The sequence below is a fragment of the Macaca thibetana genome, chromosome 3 (genome assembly GCF_024542745.1).
Source record: "Macaca thibetana thibetana isolate TM-01 chromosome 3, ASM2454274v1, whole genome shotgun sequence".
In the NCBI taxonomy this organism is placed as follows: Eukaryota; Metazoa; Chordata; class Mammalia; order Primates; family Cercopithecidae; genus Macaca; species Macaca thibetana.
Window position 1 is genome coordinate 164638443 of NC_065580.1, and position 17425 is coordinate 164655867.

Here is a 17425-nt window from a genome sequence, read left to right on the forward strand (position 1 = left end):
CTAAAGCATTTTCTTCCAGTAAGAAGCTCATTAACATGAGCATGGTGTGCTAGGTTTTACAAAGCATCTTCATGAATATTAGAAAACTTGATCCTTATGAACAACTTGGTATAGTACTGAAGAAACAGACTCCATTTACTCCAGGAAGAATCAGACTCAGGAAAGGCAAACAGCCTTTTCCACAGTTCCCTACACTGTTACTACCTTGTGGAGGGAGGGGTAAGTTAACCAGGACCACTGACTCCAAAGCTTTTGCTTTTTGCTAGTGGCTGTAAGTACGTAAATAGTTTATGCAACCAAGCAAAGTAGGCAGTGACTTGGGGGACACCCAGCGCGTAGTGGGAACAGAGGTAGGTCCTTGCAGGTAGCTTTCTTCCCAGGTATGCCACCAGGCTGTCTCCGGTGCATAAAGCTGGCTGGTTCCCTGTCAGCTTTCCCTCCTGACCTATGGTGTTTTAGGCAGAGGCTGGCTTTCTGGGGCAGCTGGGGAAATCTGTCCTTATCATCAAGAAGGGATGCTTCTTCCTTGCAAGGACGAATTATTCCTTGATCCAAGCAGTAGGCACACTTCCAAGCTTTCCAGGGGCATGGCTGCTTCCTCAACTTTTTCCTTGCAGTGACAGCCTGAGTGATCCGGGGCCCTTCCCAGGGTCTCATTCTAGGAATAGCAATGCGCAAAAAGACCCTGTGACGAGGGGCTCCCCTATCCCCTTCCTTCTCCACTTCATGGAAAGGAGGCCCCCAGGAGCAGACAAAATAGCGCAGTGTTCATCAAAAGTGGAGTCGCTTATATGCAACTATAATTAGTCCATTTACAAAAAAGAAGAAAAAGGGTGGTGGTCTGGCACAGTGGCTCACGCTTGTGATCCTGGCATTTTGGGAGGTCGAGGCGGGAAGATCGCTTAAGGCTAGGAGTTCGAGACTGGCAACATAGAAAGACTCCTCCCCATCCCCCAAAAAAGGTTGGGCTGCCAATACTGACAGCGTGGGCAAGCCTAGGAGCTTGTTAGAAACGCAGATTCTCGGGCTAACCTACTACCTGCTGAACCAGAGTCTGTGAAGATGGAGCCTGGCGATCTGTTTAAGAAGCTCGCCAGGTGGTTCTTAGACACTCAGGCTTGCAGCCCGTAACTTTCTCAGTGACGCTGCCCCTCCCACGGAAAGGGGTGAATAATCCTTAGGAAGACAAGCAAACAGGTCAGCAGCGTCAATTTCTTCAGGCTGGAAAACCTGACGCAGGCGCAGTGACTAACACACCAGGCCAAGGGCGCACGGCGCGCATGCGCACTAGAAGCCGCCCGCCGTCCGGCCCCTTCAAGCGTTTGCCCCTTCTCGGCCTCCGCCAACGCGCCCCGCCCCGCGCATGTGCAGCGGCGGTTTTTTGTCCCTTCGCGCTCTGGGGCGCGGGCGATTTGTAGGTAATGGCGGGCGTTCGGGCCCTGAGGTGCAGCAGAGGATGCGCTGGCGGCTGTGAGTGCGGCGACAAGGGCAAGGGCAGCGACTCCTCGCTGTTGGGCAAGAGACTCTCCGAAGACTCGAGCCGCCACCAACTGCTGCAGAAGTGGGCGAGCATGTGGAGCTCCGTGAGCGAAGACGCGTCGGTGGCCGACACGGAGAAGGCGCGGCTCGAGGAGGCGGGGGCTGCGGAGGAGAGGCCGCTGGTGTTCCTGTGCTGCGGCTGCCGGCGGCCGCTGGGCGACTCGCTGAGCTGGGTGGCCAGCCAGGAGGACACCAACTGCATCCTGCTGCGCTGTCAGTTGGGTCGAGCCGGGCATGGGGGCGTGGGGTCGCCTTCTTCCAGGTGTGCCGCGCCGGGGCGGCCCCGGAGGGGGCGGGGGCTCCTTGGCGCTGTCCAGGGACTTTGAGAGCAAAAAGTCTGAGAGTGTGAGCTGTCGCAGGAAAAGGGGAGGAGGGTCACCCCTCCACTTTGGTTCTCGGGCGACTGGTTCTGTTCTGGGCTCCCCGATCCCAGAAGAGCAGCGGTTGAGTCAGCATCATCGTGAGCATTACTCAGAAGCAAAGGGCAACAAAGAATAACACTTTTAAAGACCCTAAAAAAAGAGAAACAAATGGTCAACTAGACTGTAAGCACTTGAGGTGCAGCCAGTACTATTACTCCCCACAGAAATTAGCGGGCTGTGTGTATCAGCGGATACCTCTACAGTCTCCAGTGATAGGGCCGCGGAGCTGACGGAACACAGTGCTATGGGGAAGAAAGGGAAGGAAATTTGCCGTAAAAGCACCACCAACCTCATCAAAATTGGCGAGGAAGGAGGACGTAGTAGCAAAAGAGTTCAGAAGGCGGCGGGAATTCGTTTCTAATCCTGGTCCTAGCAGTTACCTGTTTTTCCACTGTTCCCTCATTTTGCTATTTTTACAGTATTTAGGGATAAAGTGGTTCACATATTTTTTCTGAATTGGTGTAAAAATGGCTGTTGTTTTGGATTGTGGTTTTTCAAGATGAGGTTTTTCCTCTCTTTGAATACTGTAAATGTTTCGATGGCAGAAATTCACCGGCTTATCGACGTTTCTGGAACGTTTTTCTTGGTGTAATACTGGGAATAAAGGAGCACACCAGTGTCCCCTAGTTAACTGAAAGTTGAGATAAACTCTTTGCACCTCTTAAAATCAAACTAGGCCAAGCGCGGTGACTCAGACCTGTAATCTCAGCACTTTGGGAGGCTGAAATGGGCGGATCACGAGGTCAGGAGATCGAGACCATCCTGGCCAACATGTGAAACCCCATCTCTACTGAAAATACAACAATTCCAGACCACCCTCGCCAAAGCCAAAAATTAACCGGGCATGGTGGTGTGCGCTCGTAATCCCAGCTACTCCGGAGGCTGAGGCAGGAGAATCGCTTGAATCAGGGAGGAGGAGGTTGCAGGGGCCGAGATTGCGCCACTGCACTGCAGCCTGGCAACAGCGGTAGACTCCATCTCAAAAAAAAAAAAAAAAAAAAGAAAAGAAAAACCAGGCAGATTTTTGATCCAGTAGGAAAAGCTCTTTGAATGAGTTTACCTTGTTTACATCTTTTTAAGAAATAACATGTTTGGTGTTACATCTTTCATTTTATTTGTACTTTGTTTCGATAGTATCTTTTACCATGTGGCCTCTTTTCTTTGTTTTGCTTTACTTATAGAAGGGCAATTATTTTTGTTAATTTTTATATTAATAGTTTTTAAATTTAAAACGTAGTTTTAAAATAGTAAACATAGTTTAAAGAACTATACACTTTTTGATTAATCAGATTTAGATAATAGGATTTAACATCTCCCCGCCCTCCCCCCCACCCCCGTAAAGACAAACATGAATTCCGATTCATTTCCATTCCTTCCTTACCCAATTTGAATTAGTTTAATTATTTTCATTTTGTTAAGGTTTATACATTACATTCTGTACATTTACATTCTGTTGTAGACATAACAGCCTTACTATGATTTTTTAAAATAGGGTTAATTATTTAATAGATTATTTTTTTAATAGGGTTATAGTGGGTTAACAGCCCTCTGTTGCCCAGGCTGGAGTACAGTGGCACAATCATAGCTCACTGTAACCTTGAATGCCTGCTCAAACTATCCTCCCAGCTCAGCTTCCCAAGTAGCTTGGGACAACAGACACAAACTAACACCTGGCTAATTTTTAAATGTTTTGTAGAGACAGAGTCTTGCTATGTTGCTCAGGCTGATCTCAAACTCCTGGCCCCAAGCAATCCCCTGCTTCAGCCTCCTAGAGTGCTGGGATTACAAATGTGAGTTAGAGCACCCGATCCTATAATGTTTATATAATTTTTTTTCCCAACTCCAGTACTCATTAACATAAGAAAGCTTCTTAATAGCTTTTTTCATTCCTGAGTTGTTTGCTTAATCTTTAGTGCTCCCCACGTCCACATCTCCAAGAAAATTTCAAGTTTATGTGCTTGAAAATATTTTCCTGTTTTTATACGTGAATGCTAGCTGGGCTGCGGGTACAGTTCTTGGTCATGCTCTCTGCTTTTGATAGGTGCTGAGCAGCTGGTGCAAAATCCTTGAGACTAGAGTATGGTCAAAGAGAATAAAGATAAGATTTAGGGAGGAAGGAAGAGACCAGAAACTGCAAGACGTTTTAGTCTGTTCTAAAGAGTAGTAATCTGTTCTAGTAAGTACATTATTATGCTAGCTTAGGCAGGGGAGTAATATGACCCTGCATTTTCTTTGGAGAAAGCATTGAAGGAGGAACAAGTATGGAAGGGGGGAGGTCAGTGAAGAGCCAGGGTAGTAGTCCAGGCAAGAGTTAGTGCTGGTCGTTTGGGGGCTGGAGTGAGGTTTGTGACGTAGAATTGATGGGATGGATCAGTGGAGTAGATATGGGGGAGCAAGATGAGGAGATGAAGAATCAAGGATGACACCCTGGTTTCTGATTTCAGCAAGCAGGTGGATGGAGTTTACAGAGTTAAGGTAGACTGTAGGAGGCCATGAAATCAAGAGTCTGTTTTGGCCATTTTAGGTCTGATGTCCTTTCTTCATTTCTCTTCACTCTCTACCCTGTCCTTTAGTGTGTCCTAGACCTGGATTCTTTGGGAATGTTTGCTGCTGCCTCGAGTCCAGCAGTGACCTCTGTCCAAGTCATTGTTCAAGTAAAAGATGTGTGGCTGGGATCCTGAGGACCTTCTCAGTTACTTTTAGAGAAATGGGCCCTGTGTTGGAAATCTGGAGATATATGTGTTGGCTGTTTGCATCTTCCTAGTTTGGGAACCCAGTTTCACTAACTGGCAGATAGTTCTTTTCAGTCTGTGATTTGAGATTCTAATGGTTCCAAGTTTACTGTGGAATGAATTTTTCCCTCTAATTTTAGCCATACTATTAATGTTAGTGGTTTTCAGGGAAAGGGAGGAAATAACCTTTTAAAATTTTTCTTAAATTTTTATTTAAACATTTTTTTGAAGATAGAGTCTCGTTATGTTGTCCAGGCTGACCTTGAACTCCTGGCCCCAATCCATCCTCTCACCTTGGCCTCCCAAATTGTTGGGATGACAGGTGTGAGCCTCTGCATCTGGTTGGAAATAACTCTTATTCTGCCATCTTTTCCCAGAAGGCCCCAGTACATTTCATTTCAAACCACTGTTGTGTGTGTGTGACTTTGGGCTTATTTTTTGTCCTTCAAGTTCTAAAAAGTTGGACTAGAAATTGTCTGCATATATGTTATAATGAACCACATTAATAAATTATTGTTACTTTCTCTGTTTCTAGGTGTTTCCTGTAATGTTTCTGTGGATAAGGAACAGAAGTTATCCAAACGTGAAAAGGAAAATGGTTGGTGAGTAAAACTGTATATGAATATGTTAGAGAATTTTTTTTTTAATAAAAATCTTTAAAAGGTCATTACTAGTAGTAAGATTACTTGGGATAAAACTTTCCATGATAGTAAAAAATCAGTCATTTGCATATATCAGTTCTCTTTTTGCTTTTTCTATATCCTGTTTTAGAAAATATATCAGTTCTTAAGTGGTTGTGGTCACCTTTAAATATTGAAAAGTTAGAGTTTCCAGATTTCTAAAAGCATATTCTGACACTCCCTTTTTGGATCTTTGGGCTTGGTGCTGAAGAAAATCGAAAATAAAAGTAGAAAAAGAAGGTTGGGTGCGGTGGCTTACACCTGTAATCCCAGCACTTTGGGAGGCCAAGGTGGCAGATCACTGGGAGTTAAGAGTTTGAGACCAGCCTGGCCAACATGCAAAAACCCATCTCTACTAAAAATACAAAAATTAGCTGGGTATGGTGGCACATGCCTGTAATCCCAGCTACTCAGGATGCTGAGACAGGAGAATCACTTGAACCAGGGAGGCAGAGCTTGCAGTGAGCCAAGATCACCACTGCACTCTAGCCTGGGCAACAGATCAAGACTCAGTCTTGAAAAAAAAAAAAATAAAATAGCTGTATTATAAAATCTGAATGTTAAAGAGTGCCTTAGGCTAATGTTGCCCACCTTTCTCATGTTATGGCACACATGAAATGCTGCTGTCACATACACAGCCTATTGGGGTAAACAGATAAGGCTGTTTGTGGCAAGAGCAAACAACACAGGAGCCCCAGCAATCTGAGGCCCTGTGTGGCCACTTTAAGGGTTGAGGGGACAAATGTCTTGCCATACCTGCCACCCATGTGCCATAGTGACACCTGAGCAAACTGAGTGGGAAGCGCTGCCCTATGTAATTGTTGCTCCAAATGTAAACTGTATCTTATACTTGCATATGAAATAACTTTAGGCGGTACACAGTTAAACACAAATTAATTTTATATATATTTTATGTATATTAAAAATCCTGGCTTTTCATTTTTAGTGATGCTAGAGTATCCTGTCAAATAAAGTATATTTCAATTTAAAAAAAGTTAACTGTGCACTTACGACCAATACCTCCTGATGACCCCACCTCCTAATACCATCACATTAGGAGCTACCATTTCAACTGATACGTTTGGTGGGGGACAGAAACATTCAATACTTAGTTACTCCTAAAACCCTTTTAATTTCTTGAGCGATGGGGTGATAAGGGTATCTTTTGTTACCATGTTTGGTCTTAGTCACCAGTTCTGACAGAAGAGCTTCTAAGATGCTTGGAATCTCTGGAGTGATGATGATGTCGTTTTGAATCCTAATGAGATTACTGTGGCTGGGGGGCTTCTAGGTAGCTTAAGGATTGGGGTCCAGAAGGACCAAGGCATGATTAGAGGGTTGGAAGTTTCAGCCCTACCCCAACCTCTTCTCCCACCTCCGTGGAGGGGAGAGGGGCTAGAGATTATCAGCAATGATTTACTTGATCATGCCTGTGTTATAAGACCTCCAAAACCCCCACAGGTTTTAGAGAACTTCCAGGTTGGTGAATGTGAGATGCCGGGTGTACCTAGAAAGGTCTTGGAAGCTCTGTGTCCTCCTCCTGTAATCTTTGCCCTATGTATCTCTTCCATAAAAAGTTAAAAAAAAAGTTTCTCCATTTAAGATACATTAGTAACAGTACAGATAGTTTGTGAATGTGACAAAAATTGTGGTGCTGGCATGCAGGCCATAAAAATTTGGAAAACCCAGGCTCAGATCATTTCTCATTTTGTAGTTGAAGAAAGTTAGGCCCAGGGAGGCTAGAACTTTGCTAAGGTCACAGGACGAATTAGCGGTAAGAGCTAGGACTATGCTTGTTATCCTTCCTTACTGCCTTCGAAGTGCTTTTTCTTCCCCACTCCCTAGCTCTAGCCATTTTGATGTCACCATCATTTTTGTTCTATTTGTGTACTACCTACCAACTGTGCTATTACATACTAAATTTTTTAAATTAAATCAACTCAAAATTTTTATTTAAATTTATCTTAAAAGGATTCTTTTTACTATCATAAATATATACTTGCCATAACTAGAAAGTAACTCTGGAGAGAATTACAGTGAAAACAATTGTTGTTAGTTCTAGCTGAGATATTGTTGCCTGGCTCCTTCTCTGCCTGATGTCTGTTCTCTTACTATTAAAAGATTTGCAACTATGAGACAAGTGTCAAAGACAGTCTAGCACCAAACAGAGACTTTCTTCTTTTTTCTAATCAGGATTGATAGAGAATTCACTCTCTTTGATCCAGAGTTATTAATACTGTTTGTTCGTATCACCTAAACCCATCGATTAGACTGCCTTCAGTTGTCTTGGACTTCACTAGGGAATTTTTTGATAGGCCCATCCTGTGAAATACCTGCCTGAGCCATTCTGCTGATGGTCAGCAAGAGCACTGAGGGCTTTAGAAATATGTTGTGAAGGTAGCAGTGCTGTTTTCTCTCTTAAGTCTGACTTTGTCCTTTGTTGAGGATCTTACAATCGGATTATTCCTTGTCTAACATTACCTTAACGATTGTTGGCACTGCCTTCTCAATGTTAGTGTTCGATGACAAGGGTGAATTCTGGCCAAATTCTTGCCAACTGTGAAAGCAGAAAGATGCTGCCTTAATAGTAGCTACCATCTCTTCATTGTTCCACAAGATGATTCTAGAAGTGTGAATGGGTTTTTTCCTATTTTTGGTGGTGTTTAGGTTGATTTTGATAACTCAGGATAAAACAGTCTTATTCATGGCTCAGTGTGTTTGGGGAGTTCAAGCCTCTGGTTTCTCTGAGTGTCCTTTCTTGGCTGATGACATTAGATACTAGTTTACAATCTTGGTAATGGTGTGAGGCGGTCTCATAATGGTAATGAGGTTTGATATATAGCATGGAGGTTTGCCTGTTCACTGTGAGTAATTTAAGTGGGATTTACTAACATACTTTTATATTTCTTATATAAAAACTTGTACAAGCTGGCTGGGTATGGTGGTTCCTGCCAGTAATCTCAGCACTTTGGGAGGCCAAGGTGGAAGACTGCTTGAGGCTAGGAGTTCAAGACCAGCCTGGGCAACATAGTGAGATTGTTTCTACTATAAAACTAAAAAAAGTATAGAAACTTATAAAAGCCCGTAGACACTTAATATGTAATCAGTGGCATATTATCCAGCTAATCGCATCATCAGTGAGAATTCCATTTTGTTCTTTGATCCATATGTTGCTGTAATAATTAACAGTGTCTCAGTATCTGTAAGTAAACAATGATGTAGTCTGTAATCTGTGAGTCTTGGGTAGCTCCCTTTTGCTTGATAGCAGGAATAGATATTTTGTGATTACAAGTATTTCATGTACTGAGTAGGAGATAATACTTTTGCAATAATAATCGATTGTGGTGTATGTTTTACTACTGTGATCACTACTGGATTGAAATCTCCAGTCATCACTTTGCTGTGTGTTGGAGTGGCAATTTTAGTGTATTTATAGAATGGTAAATTTGGATGGGTCAGTTCAACAAGGCGTTTGAGAGACACTGGATTCTAAGCCAGGTTTTAAGGAGACATGAGTAGGCTTTAGGGGAGGGTATATTCAAGTGTGTGGAACCTGAGTTGAGAGGTAACTAGAATGAAGGAACAATTGCATGGGTTGTCATCTAACTTTGGAGAGTCTTTTTTTTTTTTTTTTTTTTTAAATTAAGACAAACAGTATTACCTTCCACTAGAGCAGAGTTTGGTAAACTATGGCCCATGGGGAGGGCACTCATTTGTGAATACGAGTTTATGGGAACACAGATTATTCAGTTAGTATTGTCTATAGGTGCTTTGTTTTACAATGACAGAGGTGAGTAGTGACAGACACCATATGGCTGGCAAGCCTAAAATATTTATTCTCCACTTTGTTACATTAGTACCAGATTGAGGAATTTATATTCTAGAAAAACACCACCTCGATATCCTCTCTTGTCACTTTTTTGTATGTCCCTTGTTATTTGATACTTAAGGCATTGTGACTTGGAGATGACTGTCTTTACATTTTTATTGTAAATATATTACTATCATTTTTTCCTATCCTTTATGTATGACCTAGTGTGGTCAGAATAGCATACTTTAGAAGCTGAAGTGTTTATGGATTTTAACAATGAGATTAGAATGAGTTGCTACTTCGTTTCCTAAAGCAAGGCGTTTCTTTATTGCAGCATCCTGGAGACTTTATACTGTGCAGGGTGCTCGCTCAATCTTGGCTACGTGTACAGATGCACGCCCAAGAATCTTGATTACAAGAGAGACTTGTTTTGCCTCAGTGTTGAAGCCATTGAAAGGTAAGTTTGATATATAAATGTTTACCTCACAACTGGTGTTTCAGAAAGTTAAGTTTGCAGAGAAATTGGCACGGAAGTGTCCGAACTAAATCAATACTGTTTGGTTAAATATATTTTCAAGTAATGATTTCTAACAAGCCAGTAATTTTTTTTTTTTTTTTTTTTTTTTGCTTTGACCTGCTTCTTTATTTGGTATTGGAAAAGTCAGACACTCTAAATTGTAGGAGAAAACACTGTGAGAAATTTTTTTGGAATAAAAGTATATTCAGTTGTTTTTAAAAATTGAATGTAGTTTAGTAGGATTTTGCCCACCGCCCCTAGCTTTTTATTTTTATTTCTTTTAAAACTTATTTTTTTAAGATATGGGGTCTCACTCTGTCACCCAGGCTGGAGTGCAATGCTGTGGTCATAGCTTTCTGCGTCCTTGAACTCCTGGGCTCCAGCAATCCTCTTGCGTCAGCCTCCCAGGCAGCTAAGACAACAGGCGTATTGCCTGGGGTCTTGTGTTGCCCAGGCTGGTTTGAAACTCCTAGCCTCAGATGATCCTTCTGTCTCAGCCTCCTGAATAGCTGGGAACAAGTGCATGCCACCACACCAGGCTTGTATTTTAACCTTGTACCGTACGTCAGTTATGTTTTAGGGTCCTCTGAAAAGCAAATTGTGTCAGAAGATAAAGAGCTTTTTAATCTTGAAAGCAGAGTTGAAATAGAAAAGTCTCTAACACAGGTAATTTTATTCTGTACGTTTTGTATCTCTGTATGAACAATTTGTCAGTGAAGAAGTGCTTCCCCACAAACGATAATTCTCATAACGTCATCTGTCTTGATTGCAGGAAGAGTGTGCCTGTTTCATTTCAGGTGTTAGTAAAGTTGATTTTTGGGGAACTCAAATGAAGCTAAAGCTTAATCAACAAAATAATAAGGAAGACATTTCATGACAAAATCAAAACTATGTATTCTAATTTTGCTAAGCTAGAAATACATCTTTGATTCAAATCAGTATTTTGTTTGCTTCGATTCTTGTGGTATAAATAGCCTTGTTGTTGGATGTTAACATTTTGTCATGGCCAGATAGGTGAGATGGTGATGATTATATAAAAGAGATGCAGATTGTAGGTTGAGAACTAATGTTGATAGAATTATGCTTTATTTTAAAAAATTTATGCCTGCAAATAGTTTTGGTAAACACTGAATATCTACCATGTAATGTATGACATATCCAAAATTGCATTAAGTGTATATCTTAATTATTTTTAACCATGTATAATTTTAAATGATATGTGTGTTTAATTTTTTATTTTTTCAATTCAATAGATGGAAGATGTCTTGAAAGCATTACAAATGAAGCTGTGGGAGGCCGAATCAAAATTGTCCTTTGCCACTTGTAAAAGCTGAACTCTAGTCTGTGTCCTCCATTCTGCCCCCGCCCTTCCTCCCCTTATTTGTTAAATGAAGCAACATAGTGAGACGTCGTCTCTACAAAAAAAAAAAAAAAAAAAAAAAAAAAAAAATTAGCCAGGCATGCGAAACGCTGAGGTGGGAGGATCACTTGAGCTTGGGAGGTCGAGGCTGCATTGAGCTTTGATCATGCCATTACTGCATTCCAGCCTGGGTGACAGACTGAGACCTTGTCCCCCCGCCCCGCAAAAAAAAGACCCCAAAATTGTGGAATTACTTTTAGCTATATTTTATGGTAAAAAGTGATTGTTTCTCAAAATCCCATTTTAAAGCCGTTTTATGGTACTTGTTGGAATTGGGACTTAGGAGTTTTGATTTTGATAAGAAACTGGGATAATTTTCTGAACTTTTTTTCCTCTGTATCACATTTATTTACTATTTTTAAAAACTTTATTTGACCTTTAACACTTGGGATAATATTTATTATAAATGATAAGAAAAATCTTAGAGGTTTTTCTACCCGCAGTGTCATGGAATTTTCTCTGAAAACTAATGCTTAAAGTTTCCTAGAGAAATTGGTCAGAATGATCTGTCAGAACTGTTTGAAAACTTCTTCAAGAGCAGTCGCATATATAGTAGGATTTTACATTTTCCTGCTGTGTACTACTATATTGCTTAAAAAACCTGGAGGAATACTTACCAAAGAGGAGTAGCCATCTCTGAGGGTGGGATTCTGGGGAGTTTTTGGTTTTTCTGTTTTCTGTCATGTAAAACTTCTGTAGTATGTATTTTTATAATTGAAGAGAATAAAGGTTAAAACAAAGTTCTTTAAGATTGATTTTTACCAACTGAATTATATTTAATTGAGATCAGAAATCCTCGTGCTGTGAAAGCCACACATTAGCATGGCAGTGTGGAAGGCCTGCTCAGGAATATAAAGGTAACCCCACATTTCCCCAGACCCCTTTGTTTCTGGCTGCAAGTGAGGTCACAAAACAGTACCCAGTGGTATGAGTAACTCACTCAGCTTGTGCTCAGAAGTTCCCTGATTATTTGTGAGAATACTAAAGTTCTCAGAGCAAAAGGTCCTAAGTCACACTGACTGGATCCTGCAGGATTCTTGTGTTCTTTTTGAGAGATTGTTGACAACCTCAGTTAGAGTTGAGTGAGTCCTCTAGGTGTTCTCTCTCGCAGACTCCTCTCCCACTAACAGACTATGGTGCTGTGGAAGCAAATGTCAACACCCGCTGGCAACAAGGCAATGTCTGGCCGCAGTAAGCTTGATGTAGTCCCAGGTGTCTGTCCTCTTAGGTGCTTTGATGGCATCTTGTGTGAAAATTCATTCCAAACAGATGAGAGAGTATTTTAGCCACAAGACTCAGCTAACTCTGGTTGTGCAGGTTACAGAGTACTCCAGCAAGCATTTTCAGATTCCATTCCAAAGCCATAGGCAGTTTGGCTCCCTGATTCCTTATACCCTGTTCATACTAGGGAAGGAAGGGGCTGTACAATATTTGTAGCCAATTCACTCATCTTGAAAGCTCATTTCACCAATGAAAAGTAATTTCTAATGTCCTGGTGCTCATTAAGATTCTGTTACGGATCAGGAGATAAATGTAGCTCATGCCTTAGTGGCTGCCTCTAGAGTGGGCCTTTGATTACCTTTCCATCCCTGCACGTGTATTCTTGTTAGGGTTCTTCACGTGAAGTTAACGAAGCTCCCCTGGGCTGCAGATGGAAGCCAGAACACTTCTGTATCACATGGCCTCCACCGAAGCATCTAAAAGCCAATCCAGGAAACACTGTTTCATAAGACAGTCTTCATCTTTGGCCTCAACCTGTGGCATCCCTGAAGGAGTGGCCTTGCCATCGCAGTGAGAGAGGGACTTCCAAGGCTGGGGTCCAGGTGGGAGTGCTGCCTCCTGTCTGTGCTGCACGGTGACACTTGCAGGAGAGGGGCCTTCCCCTGTTCTGGGCCACCCCCTCCTGGGCCACCTGTTTCTCTGAATCTGGTGGCGTGGCTTTTCTGGCTTTCTATGAGGCCTCATCAGAACGTGTATGTGTGGTCCCATATATCCACCTGCTAAAACCTACTACTTGAGGCAACAAATTTTTGTTTCTTACAATTGGAAAACCCAGCATGTGGTTGTTTCTGGTAAATGAGCCCTGGGAAAGCACTGCCTGTGAGCAAGAGTAAGAGTCCAGAAGCAGGAGACCGATGTCCCAGCCCAAACCACACGGGACCCAGTGGAGGCTTCAGACAGATCTCCCCAGAAGTTACTCCTTCAGCCATTCCCATAAAGGGCACTCCCTAGTTCTTTAAGGAGAAGATACGGAAACTGATACCAGAACCTGGTGTGCAGCTTTTAAAGATTGTTGTAACTGGGTGTGTGTAGAACGTTGTGCATAGTTTTCATCCCAGAGTGTGGGTGCTGCCCTCAGCAAGTTCTCCAGTCATGCTCATACATTTCCAAGCTAAAGAGTCCACTGGAGGCATCGTTCTGTGTGGCATCGATGCCTGAATGGCATGTGTCCTACCCGGATGATTCTAGTCAAGCACAGGACATTTAAAATGCTCAAGACCAGGAGAGTGGCCCCTTGCAGAATCAGGTCTAGGTTTTCAGTAGGAACTTCTTGAACCAAGGCGCCATGAGCAAAGCTTCCCCTAGCTTGTTTTTGAAGGAGGGTCTTGGGGATAGCAACCAGAAATCCAGGGTCAAAGTCCCAGTTTAACTGCTTTATTAGCTATGTGATCAGGGGCAAATCATGTAATCATCTGTTTTTGCATCTGTATAGTGAAAGTACAATAACCTGTCTTCCCTGCGTCAAGGATGATCAAATTAGATAATGCATACGACAGTACTTTGAAAGCAGTAAAACATCATAAAAATAAAGGATAAAGATTTAGCCTTATTTAAATAGAGTCAATCTGATTCAGTCTTCTAGCCAGTCTATTTGTAAGATTCTAATGACATAATCTGAAATGCTATATATTTTTTTCTAAACTATGTAACATTTATTGGCTTTATTTTTTTTTCCAGTTGTAAACATTGCACAAAATTTGAAAAATAGAAAAAAGCATGGCCGGGCGTGGTGGCTCACGCCTGTAATCCCAGCATTTTGGGAGGCCAAGGTGGGTGAATCACGAGGTCAGGAGATTGAGACCATCCTGGCTAACACGGTGAAACCCTATCTCTACTAAAAATACAAAAAATTAGCCGGGCGTGGTGGCGGGTGCCTGTACTCCCAGCTACTCGGGAGGCTGAGAGAGGAGAATGGCGTGAACCCAGGAGGTGGAGCTTGCATTGAGCTGAGATCATGCCACTGCTCTCCAGCCTGGGCGACAGAGCGAGACTCCATCTCAAAAAAAAAAAAAAAGCACAAAGAAGGAAATAAAGCACATAATCTTAAAATTAATAATTATTCACATTTTGGGGTATATCCTTCTAGTCATTTTTATATGCAAATTTGGGGTCATACTGGTCACACTATTTTCACTTAAAATATTTCCTAAAAATATTTCTATATAATTGAATATTATTTTATAACCTGAGTTTTAATGATCACCTAGGATGAGAACCATATTTAAAAGCTTGTTTAAATGTGATTATATGGTATGAAATTCACACTTTTTAGTGGTTTATTTAACAACTGAGTTTACTAACCAAATAAGACAGGGTGTGAAAGAAATCTTAGACCAGTCGCCTCTTTGTCTAGCTCCAGTGGTGTGCAGGGGAGAACCAATTATCAATTTTTCAGGAATTTTTCAGCTGGTCATTAAACTGTTGGTAGCTTGAAACTGGCCATGGTGGGGATATTTACACCTGAGAAATCAGCAAGTGCTAAAAAATGAAGGCTTCCCCCACCCCAGCTGGGTTTCCAGCATATTGCTGTGTATTCCTTCTATACTGTTTGACTTAAAGTTGAAAAGAGAAAATGACTTCTCAACACCCAAAAGAACAAGTTCTAACATCTTTTCATTTAGTATGTCTAAAATGAAACATTTTTTTAAAGTTAGCCATGTCTGGAAATATGATTTTATTTATTTTGAGATAAAGTCCCACTCCGTTACCTAGGCTGGAGTGCAGCGGCGCAATCTGGGCTCACTGCAACCTCCGCCTCCTGGGTTCAAGCGATTCTTGTGCCTCAGCCTCCCAAGTAGCTGGGACTACGGGCATGTGCCACCACACCTGGCCGATTCTTGTATTTTTATAGTAGGGACAGGGTTTCACCATGTTGGCCAGGCTGGTCTCAAACTCCTGGCCTCAAGTGATCTGCCTGCCTCAGCCTTCCAAAGTGCTGGGATTACAGGCGTGAGCCACTGTGCCGAGTCTCGTTCTAAGACTTTAGGGATTACAGCCACATTCTCCACCTCTCCTGGAGAAAACCCAAAATACCTGAAACAAATGACTTAAAATTTTATACAAGTAGTTGATATTATGTACATCTATTTTGTTCTCCCCAGATAGGATAAATAACTGGGCAGTTGCTTGAGTGAACATGCAGAGACAGTTTGTTGGCAATCACTTTTGAACTGAGGGAGAATAACTTATTTTTTGATCTAATCTGACATATTTTGGGTATTGATCATGAATTTTTTTAGTGAGAGCTGAGTTCTATCTGTGGGCTAATTCATTATTTAGGCAGCTGATCACGAGGGCATGAGTGCAGTCAAGGCCAGTTTATAGAGTTATAGTTTCTTGGGGATAGTCACACCCATTTAAATCCCAGTGATAATAAGCTCGAAGGTAGAGAAGGGTGGGATGAGGAATGGATGTGCTGGGGCCCAGAGTTTTATTGGCCTAAATGTGATTTCAAATAGAACTGGCCTCATTTCATTCAAGTTGGCTCTGTCGACCTCTGCTAATTAGCTTAACAAAATTAAATGAACTCTATAACTCTTTTTTTTCTCCCTGAACAATTACCACCATGGTTTTTAGTTATTCCTTATCTAATTTTAAGGCAGAGATGGACAAGGTGACCCTTCAAGGGCTCTTCAACCTTCTAATTCATGTAACCCTGAAAGGAAATGAGAAAAGTTCAAAGCGGGGAAGTGAGACTCCATGAACCTACTGTGTGGATTCGAGGAAATGCGATAATTTAGGTTTCTCCAGGATGTCACTTTCACGTTTCTCTCCGTTAACCGTTGTCCACCCTTACCAGGAGCATGCAATTTTGGGGGCTTGTTGAGAACAGTAGAAATTTTGAGAAAGTAAAGCGTGTGTTTGATTGCATAACATTTTCCAGACCAAAAAGAAGAGCACGTAGCCATTTTGAGGAGAAATCTTAGGAAGCCTTCTAAAGGTTCTTTCCAAAACGGAACAGCTGCTTTTTGACCGTCACAACTGCTTCCCTTTTTTTTTTTTTTCTAAGATAGCACTTAACGATCATTTAGGAGGTGCCGAGCACTGTGCTTGGGCTCCATGTATGATACCACCTCATTCTCACAGAAACCCCTTCCACAGGAAGCATCATATCCATTTTACACATGCAGAAACTGAGACTCGGAGACTTTACATTGCCTGAAGTCCCACTTGGCTAATAAACAGACCCAGTGCCTTCCTTCCGTGCATGGCTGCCTTCTTGCCTCGCTCTGAGCTTGTTTTTTCGCAGTAAAACACATAAAGGGACATTGTGTCAGTTTATAGAGTATTAGCAATCTTCGCGTCTAGAAGGGTTTAGAAGTCCTGAGCTTCTCTCTTCTTTTTCTTCTATAAAACACAGTGAACTCAGCGTGAGTTCCCTCCCCTGCTGTTGTCCCTCCCTTGAGATTCTCTGGCTACTAGATCCCCCAGCCCCTCTTCTGCCCAGAGGTCCTGTCTGGCCTCTCTTTCAAGCTCTCACCTCTTCATGTGTCTTCTTGGCTCTGTCGTGTGCCACCTCCTTTGAGTCATTTATTTTACTTTACTGCGGTTATCATTGCTGGGCATTGTATTTTACATTTGTTTGTTTAATGTCTGTCCCGCCACTGGAGTGTTAGCTCCACGAGGGCAGGGATTTTATCCGTCTCGTGGCCTGGGCCAAAAAGAATGCAGCCCGGTAATACGTGCTCATTTCATCTTCAATGGAACGAACGAATGTTGCTGCATCGAGTATCTGTTTACTCACATCTTCATTCTCTAACTACTCTATTGATTCTTTATCTTGACCCGCAAGCATACTTACGTCTCATCTTGGTGACAGAGAGCCCTCCTGTGGCCCAGGCACCTCGCTGAACTGCGCTCTTATTTTTAACCGCGCTGACTTTGCCCACTAGGGACTTCCACTCTGGGTCTTTGGTCGTCGCTCCAGGCATCTTGCTGAAACTACTCTCTTGAAGGCCGCCGGTGAGTTCCTACACAGTGTTACTCTCTGTCTGAAATCCCTAACATTTCCAATGATTTTAAA

General features: G+C 42.3%; 1 protein-coding gene across 1 annotated transcript; it reads left to right on the forward strand.

The window, feature by feature from the left end:
- Positions 1–1280: 1280 nt before the first annotated feature.
- Positions 1281–11863, forward strand: MIS18A (MIS18 kinetochore protein A). Its single transcript, XM_050786039.1, has 5 exons — positions 1281–1752; positions 5229–5295; positions 9519–9641; positions 10271–10367; positions 10955–11863. The coding sequence occupies exons 1-5, from the start codon at positions 1422–1424 to the stop codon at positions 11033–11035; spliced, it is 699 nt and encodes a 232-aa protein (XP_050641996.1). The 5' UTR covers positions 1281–1421; the 3' UTR covers positions 11036–11863.
- The last annotated feature ends 5562 nt before the right edge of the window (positions 11864–17425 follow it).